The sequence below is a fragment of the Polypterus senegalus genome, chromosome 15, assembly GCF_016835505.1.
Source record: "Polypterus senegalus isolate Bchr_013 chromosome 15, ASM1683550v1, whole genome shotgun sequence".
NCBI classification, from domain to species: Eukaryota; Metazoa; Chordata; class Cladistia; order Polypteriformes; family Polypteridae; genus Polypterus; species Polypterus senegalus.
This window is the reverse complement of record NC_053168.1, coordinates 115,697,492-115,712,588: the sequence shown is the minus strand read 5'-3', so window position 1 is coordinate 115,712,588 and position 15,097 is coordinate 115,697,492. Positions and strand designations below refer to the sequence as shown.

Sequence of the window (15,097 nt, the reverse complement as noted above, 5' to 3'; positions counted from 1 at the left end):
AAGCCCTAAAAATAAAATAAAAAGAGAAGCAGTTTAATACTTTACCAATGTACTTGCACTGGATGTAACTTGTAATTGGAACTTGCACAATATTTACTTGTTATTCAAAATAGAGTAGAGCACATTTTTTTCTTAACACTGCCTTTGAATAGATTTTACATTTTTGTTCACAAGCATGAATTACAGTGAATAGTGCTTAGAAATGACACTGATGTTGCTTTATGCAACAGAATTAACAATTGAAAAATACTTTACAAACAAGATTATATACTTTGAGCATACTGAAGCACCTCAGGAAACAGACCCGTCTCCCTTCCTGTTTACTTTCTACACAACAGGCTTTTAGCACAATACCAGTGCTTGCCATCTACAGAACTTTTCAGATGATTTATCCATCAAAGGCTGCATTAATAATGGAGACAAGCCAGAGTATAGGAAGGTTGTGGTAAAATTGTCTTGTGGTGAAGGGACAACAACCTGCAACTCAACATCGGCAAGATAAAAGAGCTGGTGGTGGACTGCTGGTGCTTCTCCAGCATGCCAAGAAATCAAACTCACTTACCGATAACTGGTTCGTTACGCTGTGATATTACATACTCATATACCATATTTTGAAGCTTCTTGACCAATTTTTTCTTTACACCTGAAAGAAAAAAAAGGCACAATGTATTATATTTTTGCAATAATATATTTAGCAAAATTTCATTTACAAATGTGATGTTCTACACTGCAGTCTCCAGGGGAAGAACACAATATCTGAATTTATCAAGAAAGCCTGCTTCATTACACAACAAACCCTGGACACACTGGAACCTATTGGAGGGTGATGGCAAAATTGGATGTCACCATGAAAAATCCCCTCTATCCTCTCTAGGAGGCACTACCTAGGAGCACTTTTAGCCACAGGCTTGTTCCACCACAGTGTACAAAAAAATGCCTCTGGGGGTCTTTTCTGCCCACTGCTATCAGGCAATTCAAAGCTTCCCTCTGATGTATTTGTTACATTTAATTTTTATTTATTGATTGATTGCCTATATTATCTGTCCTATGAGTCCGTATGCTTGTTTATGTTTCTAGAGCTGCATGTATCTAAATTTCCCAATGGAATTAATAAAGTTTTTCTAATCTAATATAGTGCTGCCACATTTAGCAGTGCAACCGTATGAAAAGCTGTCCCTAGAACAGACTAGCATGTTAACCAATGAAAAGTGGACCAGATCATTTGCCGAGCACGGAGTTAAGTATTGTATGCATATCAAGTGAAGAAATAGAAAATGTGACTTGACAGAGATGGGGAGAAAACATATGAATGGTCAAGTTTACTTAACAATAACAAGTTCACTATGCTGTGAATTTTTTTACAAATCCATATATGTATTTTGAACCTGCTTGTCTGATGTTTTCATTACACCTGAAAGAGAAAAAGCACAATGTACTATATTTGTGCTAGAATATATTTAGCAAAAAATTACTGTCATTTACAAAAATAGTTTCAGTGTAGAAACTTAAGAAATATAATAAATACTAAACTAAATTAGATTTTTGTTTATTTGTTTTTAGCTTTATCAAATGCAAAAAACAATCAACCTCACTTACCAATGACTGGTTTGGAACTCTCTAGATCTGTCACGGATTCACTTAGTGGATTCTGAACTTGCTTATCTGTTTCTTCTATCACTTCTGAAAAAAGCACAGTGTACTATGATTTATTAAGTCTTTTTTTCAGCCATTTACCAAAAAAAAAAAAAAAAATTCAAATTCAAAAATAAAATATACCTACATAAAAACTGACTGGTGAGTTTATTGAAGAAGAAATTAAAATAAAACCAGAATTATTATCACAGTTTAGAGATTACAGTTTACTTGTATTAAGGACAATTAATTTGGTCCATGAATTAGATGTCAAAAAACAAACCTTTGAATATGTATTACCCGCAGAGAGAGTGAGAAAGATAGTTACAATTTTAACTTGGACAAAACTTAATCATAGAAAAAAATGAATTCAAAATAATTGTTTACACTTATTAGTAATTTTGACTTGTCAACAATTTCATGTAAAATATGCAGCGAGAACACAGAATATTAATATAACTCCATGCTAGATGTCTGCTTATCTGTTCATGCCTTTTTTACAATTACATATTTACATATGAACTAACACCACCCTCCCATCTTACTCAATATTACTTTTAAAATGTGGTGGTCAACCACTAGTGGTGAAGCACGTTAACATCTCAGGCATGAAAGAGGGAAAAAAGTACCAATGTAATACAGTTTCCCGTTTGTTCTTATTATTCATCAATTCCCTTTCTATCCTGCTCATTTAGTTCAAAGTTAGAAAAAGATGTTATCTATTCATCAAAAGTGGATACAAAGTGCGAATCTACCATGGACAGAATACCAGACCACTGCATGCCTCTATCACTTACACACACAGACACACACACATTTTCATTCATACTGGGATGATTTATAGTAGTCAATCAACCTAATATGCACATCTGTGAGATGTGGGAAGAAAACCTATTCAACTATAAATAATATTTTTTAAAGGGGAAGTATTTCTCTAAATTTAATGTATTAATAAATAAGTAGTGTATAGTGTAAGAATAGGAATGGAAAACGGTGAGAAAGGAATTCAGAAATAAAGAAGAAAGAAATACTTCTTGAAAGATGCAGTTATGAATAGGTCGAAAGATCTAACCCTAGAAAAAGCCACATACAACTGACCGTGGCTGAAGACTGGTTGTTGTAGATAAATGAAAATCTTTGCAAATGTTTGTCCTTGGGACTTGTTGATAGTCATGGAGAAGGAGAGTCTGAGCGGGAATTGTGTGCGTTGAAATTTAAAAGGGAGATTGGTGTCGGAAGGAAGGCGAGAGATTCTGGGAATGAAGATTGTTTCAGAATTTTGGATAGCGATCAGTTTGCACTTAATAATATGTGTATGTATTCGGGTAACAAGTCTTGTTCCGTTGTAAAGACCTTTTAATGGCATAATATTTCAGAGGAGCATAACTACGGCTCCCACTTTCAGATGAAGGATATGGGGAGGCATGCCAGTTGGTGTGAGGGTGTGTAAAAACTCCTGTGGGTACGTTAGTTGATCATTAGGATTGTCATTGACCACTGTATCTACAGTATATTCTTGAAAGTCACTTTTTCACCCTGTATAAGATCAAGAACTTTGTTGTTAATATGCAAAGAATCGTCGTTTGTGACGCTCAGTATTGCTCTTGCAAGTTCTTGGGGAGTCACAGCCGAGAAATTAATATCACCGTAAACTTGAGCAACTGGGTCTTCTTGTTGTGGTAAATTGAGAAGGTAGTTTTGCCGTTTCTCCAGTTTTACCTTGAACCACTGAACAAATTGAGTTTCACTTTTGAGAGCTCTCATATTTTTTGTGAGTTTTAGGACCTTCATTTCGTTCCACAGCCTGTGTTTGTTAATGCAAGAGGCAACGGTAAGGGCTTGAGAACCACGGAAGATAACAGGCAGTATTTGGCGGAAATCTTCACCGAGAAGAATGGTTTTATTACCGAAAGGTGCATTCCCAGTGAGATTTTGCAGTAGCCTGTCAACAGCTTGAAATGCATAACAATGTATCATTAGTGCTTCATCCCAGATGATCATTTTCACTTCAAGTATATTATTGGCATTGTTGGCATTTGTTTTCACGTTGCAGGTTGATCACGTCTCCTCTACCTCTCACAAAATGAATGAGGGTTTTGTATACAAAGGTCTTGCCTGTTCCTGCGGGGCCGTCAAGAAAGAAACATTTCTTGGAATGAACAGGTGGATTGTATATTGCCTGCAGTACTGTTTGTACGGCTGTTCGCTGATCGACGTTGAGTTGTTGTGTGTAATCTGAAGCTACTTTTTGTTTGTGGAGAATGTCAACACAGGTTGGAGTATAAAGGTGGATTGAATTTGGTGACTGGGAGATGAAATTGTTGAAGAGTCATACCATAGCACTTGGTTAATTTAATTTCCGAGAGAGCGTCTTCGCAAATTGCCAGTTTATGTGTTTGCCATAGGTCCGGGACATTGACAGGTTCCCCAAAGGCACAAATGATAGTGAAGAGTGGTCTCATATGTACAGGCATCTTAGTTTGTGTAGCTTCATAAGAGTGTCGTGTCAAATCTTTTCATCGTTAAGGAGACCTAACTCTTGACATGCTGCTTTAAATGAGCTGCATGTGTTTCCATTTATGGTTCTAAGCTTCTGAAAAGTAGTAACTCCTGGAAACTGTGTTAAGTGGGCACGTAAGTAGTAGCGTTCAGAGTCTTGAATAGAGAGAATTGGCATTCTAAGTATAGCGCTACTTTTTCGGAGTCGTCGCTAGTCTTGGAATCGAAATTATAATAGTGTGGAATGTCTATATAGTGGAGTGATTTCGCATGAGTATCCATCTTATTCAGGTAAAACCATGCTGTTAGCATGGTTTTCCTCATTGCTTCTCGATTTAAGGTTTCTTCTTCGAGACCTTCATGAAACAGGACAGTTTGTTGTTCAGGAAGATGGACAGGTAATCGTATAATTGTGTGAGATTTGTCTGACATACTGTATTCACTAAGACGCCAAATAGCTTCTGGAGCATTAACATATCTTTCATCCAAGAAAGTCGCGATTTAATCATGAACCAAGTAATCGTTAGCTAGTTAGTTGTTTTAAGTTAACGGAAGCTGCATCGTAACCTTTGTAAACATATTTGTAGAGCTATTTAATGGACTTTATAGATGAGCAAAATTTGATATTAATATGTGCATTGAATTTTTTACTCAACCAAAGGGTTGTACGGAACTATCCATAGATTATCAATTATAAACTTGCCTATTTATGCTGATGGCCCTTCTCTTCTGCAGTAGATTGGGTACCCGTTAATATTTCTTGCGTGTGTTCCTTGTAATCTTTCGGGAATTGCTTGGTGCAAGTACCATCTTTCATGCACAATGCTGTTGGGTTACCTGCTTTACCGCATGGTCCGTGTACCATGCATTTAGTAACAATTTCAAATAACTTAGGGTCAGTGTCAGGGTTAAGAAGTTCAGCATTGACATATTTATCAATGTCATCTTTGGTTCTTACTTTAGAATTATTGTGTAGAGTAAACAGCATGTGGGCATGAGGAAGGCTGCGCTTCTGTAATTTGATTACATAAATATAAGAGATAACATGTTGTTGTAGAATGTCTCTAAGTAATTCCTGCAGCTTAATCCAAAAGACTCGTACTACAATATCAGGTCTGTGCTCTGGTCTTTGGGTATCTGAGAGTGCAGGTATAATTTCCTGTGAAGCAGGATTACATGTGAAAGTGATAAATAAATCAGGCTTTCTGAATTTATGTACTATGGCCATGGCATCCCAATAGTTTTGTTGCATGTATCTTCCACATCCTGGAAATGTGGATGGTAATATGATCCTTTTGCCTACACGTACAATTAGGTCCATAAATATTTGGACAGAGACAACTTTTTTCTAATTTTGGTTCTGTACACTCACCTAAAGGATTATTAGGAACACCATACTAATACGGTGTTTGACCCCCTTTCGCCTTCAGAACTGCCTTAATTCTACGTGGCATTGATTCAACAAGGTGCTGAAAGCATTCTTTAGAAATGTTGGCCCATATTGATAGGATAGCATCTTGCAGTTGATGGAGATTTGTGAGATGCACATCCAGGGCACGAAGCTCCCATTTCACCACATCCCAAAGATGCTCTATTGGGTTGAGATCTGGTGACTGTGGGGGCCATTTTAGTACAGTGAACTCATTGTCATGTTCAAGAAACCAATTTGAAATGATTCGAGCTTTGTGACATGGTACATTATCCTGCTGGAAGTAGCCATCAGAGGATGGGTACATGGTGGTCATGAAGGGATGGACATGGTCAGAAACAATGCTCAGGTAGCCTGTGGCATTTAAACGATGCCCAATTGGCACTAAGGGGCCTAAAGTGTGCCAAGAAAACATCCCCCACACCATTACACCACCACTACCAGCCTGCACAGTGGTAACAAGGCATGATGGATCCATGTTCTCATTCGGTTTACGCCAAATTCTGACTCTACCATTTGAATGTCTCAACAGAAATCGAGACTCATCAGACCAGGCAACATTTTTCCAGTCTTCAACTGTCCAATTTTGGTGAGCTTGTGCAAATTGTAGCCTCTTTTTCCTATTTGTAGTGGAGATGAGTGGTACCCGGTGGGGTCTTCTGCTGTTGTAGGCCATCCGCCTCAAGGTTGTGCGTGTTGTGGCTTCACAAATGCTTTGCTGCATACCTCGGTTGTAACGAGTGGTTATTTCAGTCAAAGTTGCTCTTCTATAAGCTTGAATCAGTCGGCCCATTCTCCTCTGACCTCTAGCATCAACAAGGCATTTTCGCCCACAGGACTGCTGCATACTGGATGTTTTTCCCTTTTCACACCATTCTTTGTAAACTCTAGAAATGGTGGTGCATGAAAATCCCAGTAACTGAGCAGATTGTGAAATACTCAGACCGGCCCATCTGGCACCAACAACCATGCCACACTCAAAATTGCTTAAATCACCTTTCTTTCCCATTCTGACATTCAGTTTGGAGTTCAGGAGATTGTCTTGACCAGGACCACACCCCTAAATGCATTGAAACTGCCATGTGATTGGTTGATTAGATAATTGCATTAATGAGAAATTGAACAGGTGTTCCTAATAATCCTTTAGGGGAGTGTATATTACCACAATGAATTTAAAATGAAACAACTCAGATGCAGTTGAAGTGCAGACTTTCAGCTTTAATTCAGTGGGTTGAACAAAAAGATTGCATAAAAATTTGAGGCAACTAAAGCATTTTTTTAACACAATCCCTTCATTTCAGGGGCTCAAAATTGGACAATTGACTCAAAGGCTATTTCATGGGCAAGTCTGTCGTTATGTCATTATCAATTAAGCAGATAAAAGGCCTGGAATTGATTTGAGGTGTGGTGCTTGCATGTGGAAGATTTTGCTGTGAACAGACAACATGCGGTCAAAAGGAGCTCTCCATGCAGGTGAAAGAAGCCATCCGAGAAATTGCTACAATATTACAAGTGGCAAAATCTACAGTTTGGTACATCCTGAGAAAGAAAGCAAGCACTGGTGAACTCAACAATGCAAAAAGACCTGGGCTCTCCTGCATAAACGGTGAGTACGCACAGAAATGTTGCGCAAGAACGAGTCCATGTATAAAATGTATAAAACCTAAACTTGGCATAAAGCCACACACATTTCCACAGTACCTCATACCCCTGTCGTACGCAAGTTCTCCGCTCGGTTTTGCAGACTGGCAGCACCCAGCGTCAAAGCAGTGCTACTGTTCCTGTGTGGTTATCCTTTCTTTTCCTGACGCGGCTTTATAAATACACTGAAATTAACCACATATTGTTTATTAGTTTAATGCATCTGATTGTAATTAACTAGTAACAACATAATGGTTCACGGAGTCTAAATACCATAGCTGCTTTAGCGTTGTTACTATCGCTACACTTTCTTCTTCTTTCAGCTGCTCCCGTTAGGGGTTGCCACAGTGGATCATCTTTTTCCATATTACTCTCACTGCACCACTCGGAGCAGCTGATCGGAGAGAGAATTATCAGTATACAGCATCAAGCACACGCTACCTCAGCCATGCTTCCTATTTGAACTGCTTCTCATATGACAAACGCTTCAAACTTTTCCTGTACGGACCTCGTGGTTCAGAAAGAGTTTCATCCCAAGAGTTCTAAACACACTCAATCAGTCCATCAACTGCTCCTTGTAGAACTGTTAGTACTTATTAGTACAGTTACCACTGTAAACTTGCAGTACAGTTATAATATTGCACAACCTGAGCCACTTTATAAAGAGTGTATTTACATATGAGGACAATATCATTTTTAAGATGAAATGCAGCAAAATATGTTTATTATACAGATAACACTTTAACTTCATTTAAATAATCTATATTGTTAATAATTAAAGGACATGATGTTGCTACGCTAGTAAGGATCTGGCGCTCCGCTCAAGGTTGTTCCTGCCTCGCACTGTATTCTTCACTGGGACTGGTGTGAAGGATAGAATAATTAAACATGTACTACGAAGATATTTCAATGTTCCTTAAAATATTTGAAGAATCAGTGTTATAAGCTTACAGACGGCTTAATGTCCCTTACAGAGCTGATTGTGTCGCGATCAGTTACTTGGAGAAAGAAAAGGAAGGACATGAATTGGAGGTTAGTACGTTTGAAAGAGACAGTACTGCAGGGGCGGCCTTTGTCATGTGCAAACTGTGCACCTGCACAGGGCCGCCAAATCCCAGTGGCTGCCACACCAATATATATCGAATATAAAACAGAAAGAGAAAATAATGACAGCTAAAAATGCATTGGCAAATTTCGGCAAAAGTTAAACGCTTGTGTAATGAGCACGAGGTGGCTATGCAGTGTCCACAAAGGACGTGGCCATTCACCGTGCATAAGATACCATATCGACATTAACAGGCGAAGGAGCCACCGATTCTTCCTCTGCCCAGGGCCACTACAAGCCTAGAGCCACCCCTGACTACTGCTGCAATAAATTATTTCATCAAAGGTTGTGCACAATCACTAAACCACCATGTTCACATGTTTAATAACGTGCTTTAACTCCTATCATCATGAAAATTATCATGTATACATCTCAGTATTTTATTTACTCAGAGAACTATAATATCACGAATGTAATGGATTCTGTGTCCTGTCAGAGGTAGAGAAAGTCGGTTTAAGAAGCACGTAGTGATTCACACACAGAGCATATAGAAGAACACATACAAAACAAAGCATTTAACATGCTACTTTACTTACGATGGGATTTAAAAAACTAGTTACCAACGATTTTAAGATGAAGTTTATGATGTTCTACTTTAATGACAAAATAAACTACATGATTAAAGTGAACATTGAGATTGAAGTTGACATTTCCTGCTTTTTCCCCCATTGTGTGCATTTTTTTTTCTCTGTGCCCTAATAAGCTTTCATATGAAACTCAGATGGTGGGCTACGACTCACCTTTTCACGGTGACTTTGATATCTGACAACTTCTTTTTTTATTTAGTGCACTGTGTGACTTTGTGAACTTGAGCTTTCGAGTTTCCCCGACACACTATGTCAGTCGATCAGCTTCCTTTTGTTGTTTATACCTCTGTTTAAACCAACAAATAGCATGTTTTTCCTTGCCTCCACTTGGTATTCGCTGAAATTCTTCCATTTTCCCTCTTGCTTTTGTCATTGTCTTTTCACAGAACGCGAGCTTAAGGGCTATTCATATTGATTTGCATATTCGAAGAGGCGTAATTCTGGGAGGAGTTGAGGCAGGACAGCACGAGCGTTACTTTTCACAATGACCAGGATTTATGCAGTGGAAGAACGCAGAAGTTGGCGAACGTACGGATTCCTGCATCTGGATTTTTCTGTATGTAAGCACATTTCGGCTTTTTTGCTTACGTCATGTTATAGTGCGAATTCTACACACGGCGTTATGCATGAGGCCCATGGACGTCCACGGAAGACAACAGTGGTGGATGATCGCAGAATCATTTCCATGGTGAAGAGAAAACCCTTCACAACAGCCAACCAAGTGAACAACACTCTCCAGGGGGTAGGCATATTGATATCCAAGTCTACCATAAAGAGAAGACTGCATTAAAGTACAAAGGGTGCACTGCAAGGTGCAAGCCACTCATAAGCCTCAAGAATAGAAAGGCTAGATTGGACTTTGCTAAAGAACATCTAAAAAAGCCAGCACAGTTCTGGAAAAACATTCTTTGGAGAGACGAAACCAAGATCAACTTCTACCAGAATGATGGCAAGAAAAAAGTATGGAGAAGGCGTGGAACAGCTCATTATCCAAAGCATACCACATCATCTGTAAAATAAGGTGGAGGCAGTGTGATGGCTTGGGTGTGCATGGCTGCCAGTGGCACTGGGACACTATTGTTTATTGATGACAAGCAAAATACCCGTGCTTCGCAGCAGAGAAGTAGTGTGTTAAAGAAGTTATAAAAAAAGAAAACATTTTAAAAATAACGTAACATGATTATCAATGTAATTGTTTTGTGACTGTTATGAGTGTTGCTGTCATAAAGGATTTGATTATCATTATTTCTTTCAATCAGGTTCGTATTTGGAGGATGTGTTGTGTTCAAGTTACATTCCGTGTTTGTCAATCGTTGTAAAGAAAACAGATTTCATTCAGTGTTCACTACCCAAATCGGTACTCGTGAATCTAAGATGTTTAACAGGCATTCCCAGTATTAAGTTGTGGATTTGCCTGCAAATATTTAGCGGCAGCGTATCTCTGAACTTGTGGATTTTTCTGCGAGTATTTGGCGGCAGAGTCACAAAGTTGTTTTCGTCTAGCTGCATCAGAAAATGTAGAACGACGTCTGACACGCCTCCTTTTTACTGTTTTCTCACAGCTTGGATTGCTGCTGTCATAATCGGTTTGAGTTTCATGGTTTGTTTTAATTACGTTAGTATTTGCAGGACTTGTGTTGAAGTGACATTCGGCATCTGTCAAGCGTTGTAAGCATACAACCGGCTTCATCGATAACTTCGCATCCAGCTTTTGAGAGTTTAAACATTCACAAACATCAAAGTGTCCACTACTCCAATCGTCACATGTGAATCTAAGATGTTTAAAAGCCATTGGCGATTCTCCAAAGGCGTAAAATATTTGGCCATTTCGGTACAGTTGAATGCGACAACCAAACAATTCAGCGGCAGCCATCAACTCACATGTAGAAGCATAGGTGAAGGGCTTAAGCATTTCACTCTTATAGTGCCCCTGTGTAGTATAATTATCTCCTGTACCGTCATCAGTCCACACCTTGAACCTGTCCCAGTCATTTAATACATAAGACACAATGTTCCTCTGGATATCAAGATTGAGCCGGATATGTCAGTGCAATATGTAACACAGAGAATGGAAAAGGCAGGCAGCATCTCCGGGCGTGAAAACCACTCGGTAATTGCCAGTTCTTTGATCGATGGTGATCACCTCAATAGACATCTCACCACCCAAATCGCTACTTGTGAATCTAAGATGTTTACCAGGCATTCCCGGTATTAACTTGTGGATTTGCCTATGAATATTTAGCCGCAGCTTGTCTATGAACTTGTGGAATTGCCTGCGAGTATTAAGTGACAGCGTCCCTATGAACTTGTGGATTAGCCTGCGAGTATTTAGCGGCAGTGTCTCTATGAAGATATGGATTTGCCTGCGAGTATTTAGCGACAGCATGTCTATTAACTTGTGGATTTTTCTGTGAGTATTTGGCGGCAGCATCACAAAGTTGTTTCCGTCTAGCTGCATCAGAAAATGTAGCACGACGTTTGACACGCCTCCTTTTTACTGTTTTCTCACAGCTTGGACTGCTGCTGACGGATGGCCTTATATGGGCAGGCAGTCAATCAATTACGTGGGAGGCGTGGGGATGGGGGACGCAATATAGGCAGGCAGCCAACTAAGTGGGAGGCGTGATGATGCGGGACGCAACTCCGCCTCACACGGCGACCGAGCTGCAGGCTATGGACGTACATATGTACGCAAGTAGGATTCAGTTATGACCGTTACACGTAGAATTTCGAAATGAAACCTGCTTAACTTTAAGTAAGCTGTAAAGAGTGAGCCTGTCAAATTTCAGCCTTCTACCTACACGGAAAGTTGGAGAATTAGTGATGAGTGAGTCAGTGAGGGCTTTGCCTTTTATTAGTATAGATGTAACACAGGACAGAAGCAGCCGAAAGAATTCTGAGGTGTTCAGAGACATACTGTCTGCTCAAATCCAGCTAAATGCAGTCAAATTGATTGGGCGGCGTTTAATGATACAGATGGACAATGACCCAAAACATAAAGCCAAAGCAACCCAGGAGTTTATTAAAGCAAAGAAGTGGAATATTCTTGAATGGCCAAGTCAGTTACCTGCTCTTAACAAAATTGAGCATGCATTTCACTTGTTGAAGACTAAACCTCGGACAGAAAGGCCCAGAAACAAACAGCAGCTGAAAGCCGCTGCAGTAAAGGCCTGTTTATGAGTTCAAGACTTCAGGCTGTCATTGCCAGCAAAGGGTTTTCAACCAAGTATTAGAAATTAACATTTTATTTTCAGTTATTTAATTTGTCCAATTACTTTTGAGCCCCTGAAATAAAGGGATTGTGATAAAAATGCTTTAGTTGCCTCACATTTTTATGCAATCTTTTTGTTCAATCCACTGAATTAAAGCTGAAAGTCTGCACTTCAACTGCATCCGAATTGTTTCATTTAAAATTCATTGTGGTAATGTGCAGAACCAAAATTAGAAAAAAAGTTGTCTCTGTCCAAATATTTATGGACCTAACTGTACTTTGTTATTTTCAGCCTTTGCTTGGAGTGCGTCCAATAGTCCTTTATATAGTTCCACGAGCAGATGTTGTTGATGTAATCTGAGATAGTTGAGATGTGCACCCTCTGTTTTAACATACGCATTTACGACGTACTGTTGGAATAGTTTGCCGCTGCAGTGCAAAATACTAAATGTATTCCTCATTGATAACCAGCACACGTAAAATTGCCACCGAGTAAGCCTGATTTAGTTGGCAGTTCTTTTATCGCAACATGTTGTAAATCTTTGTGCCAGCCAACGTCTCCGTAAGGGAATAAAAGTGGGTAAACCATAGGATCGCAATTCATATTGAGCATTGAAATCTGTTTACAGCAGTTGCCTCTGGGATAGATGCAAATATCTTTTCCGGCAGGGGGTTTGCCATCTTCTCCAACAAAAATCGCTGTAACAGCAGTGTGACATGTCGGGGCATTGCATCGTCGTGAATCCTGCCCAGGGCTTTCCTTGAAAACCATTCATACAGATGCTGTTGGATTGGATTGAGCGATTTCATGGATGCGTTTGTACAACATAGTGAAGGGGTTGATTGTCCTGAACATGGAATCTAGCTGGAGAAGTAAATTTTCGCTGCATGCAGAGTTTGCTTCATTTTGTAAGTGTACTTCAGTAGCTTGTACTGTATCAAAAACATACATCTGTCCATGTCCTGGAGAGGTAGAAGTGTTAGCATATAGTGGAGAGATTGTGATAAATTTGCCCGTGTATTTTAAAACAGCATGGTCCGTGGCCAGGAGGTTGAGTTATCTGTGCACCCATGGAAGCAAAACACTAGAGAAGACTTATATTCTCGAATGTGTTTAAGATAATTTTTACCTTCTGATGTTTGCTGTGTAAGAAGCTGTTGTAAAGACACAGGTGGCTACAGCAAACGTGGTAAAGCTACTTTACCGTGTGGCAGCACCTTGAGTACTTGTTGAATGTATTACGCTCAGTAGGCCAAAATAGTGCATGACAGTGTTTGCACTGCTGGTCTGGAGTCCCAATGTTGTACTCTTGGATGGGAATACAGGAATGAGGTGAAGAAGTACCTGTGGTAACGGGAAGAGGATTGTGTGTATGTCTGCTGAGATTGCATTGGCTTGGAAATGTTGCTTTGCAGATGTCGCATTTAAGACTTGTTAATTTTTTTTTTGTTTACTCAGACAATGTTGCGTAGCGGAACTTCTTATTGCATTTCTGGCACTCATATAGTTGATGGGAAGAATGCCTTTTCTTGTGTTTAGCAAGTGAGGTTGGCATTTGAAAAGTTTTGTTGCAGGAATTGCACTGGAAGAATGCGTTACTGGAGTGTGAGTCAGGTAATTTTTCAGCGGAGTGAATTTTTGTGTTTTTGGGAAGATAGTTCTGAGTTGTGAAACGTCTTGTGCAAGTGTGACACTGAAACAATTTGTTGTTGCAGTGAATTTTCTTGTTTGGCAAGGCTGGGTTTTATTTTGAAAGGTTTACTACAAATGTCGCAGAGGAAGGTTGTACCAGTAGACAAAACTGTAGCGTTATGTGGAAGAGAAGAATGACAGAGACTGATGTGTTGGTGTCATCAGACATTATATGCTGCTGTGGAGACATGATTGAAAAATCGGTAGGAGGGCTTCATAGTGGCCACTGTCCAGTTGTCCCGAGTACAGAAGGTAAATGAAGGGAGTATTTCCAGAATTGTAAATGCAAGGAGGGATGTTGGGGTCGTGTTTGAAATAAATGACAATGGTAGCATGGAGAATCTCTGAAAGAGCTTGAATTTAAGCTTCACCACCATAAACTCCAGATGTTGCCATGTACTGATAGTACTCGTGACTTGTGATAACTCAATTTGCCTTGGAAAGAACGTCTCCAAATCTGTCCCAATGTGATGCAACGAAATCTACTGCCCTATGTCGTAGTGAGAGTGCATTGCCTTCGTAAACCGTTTGTGTCAAGAAATAACCCAGTGATAGGAACAGGAAGTTGCCGGATCACGGAATAGAGATGTTATACAAAAACCCGTTGACAGAGAAGATACTGTCGTTTATTTTATAACAAAGGCTTAGGAAACAACCATCACAGTACAACGAAAATAGCAAGGTGTATAGGAGGTCGCTGGCAGCGTGGGGAAGGGTTTGCAAGAGGACGAATAGGAATCAAGAAATACCGTGTCGGCTGCGTGTGGGCGGGACCGGTTTTGAGGTGGAAGCAGGACGATAGGCAGTTGCTGGATCGTGGAATAGAGATGAAGTTGTACAAAAACCCGTCGACAGAGAAGATACTGTCATTCATTTTATAACAAAGGCTTAGGAAACAACTGTTGCAGTATAATGAAAATAGCAAGGTGTATGGGAGGCCGCAGGCAGCATGGGGAAGGATTTGGAAGAGGACGACTAGGAATCGAGAAATGCCGTGTCGGCTGCGTGTGGGTGGGACCGGTTTTGAGGTGGAAGCAGGACAAACCAGAAGAGAAATATATATAAAAGAGATACAATTGTTTAATGTACTAAACATCCTTCAAAAATATATTAAAAAAAACTCAAATGTATTTTAATATGTCTTTAATGACTGAACATTTTCTAAAACACAAAAAACTACCTTGAAAAAATTTAATGTGCCTGTGATTGCACTAAATTATACCATGGTATTCAAAGCCAAAAAAAAAAAAAAAAAAAATGAAGCTTCACTTTATAATCAATGCATTTTTTAAAAATCAAT

At 39.5% G+C, this 15,097-nt stretch overlaps 1 protein-coding gene across 2 annotated transcripts in view; it reads right to left on the bottom strand.

Moving 5' to 3' along the window:
- The window catches only part of LOC120515804, an 85,395-nt gene that overhangs the window by 57,999 nt on the left and 12,299 nt on the right, over nt 1-15,097 (bottom strand). For both annotated transcript variants that reach the window (XM_039737120.1, XM_039737121.1), the window contains exons 5-6: nt 1,597-1,680; nt 563-643 (exon numbers count right to left, since the gene is read on the bottom strand). In XM_039737120.1, coding sequence (XP_039593054.1) covers nt 563-643; nt 1,597-1,680 — 165 coding nt within the window. The remainder of the gene's footprint in view (nt 1-562; nt 644-1,596; nt 1,681-15,097) is intronic.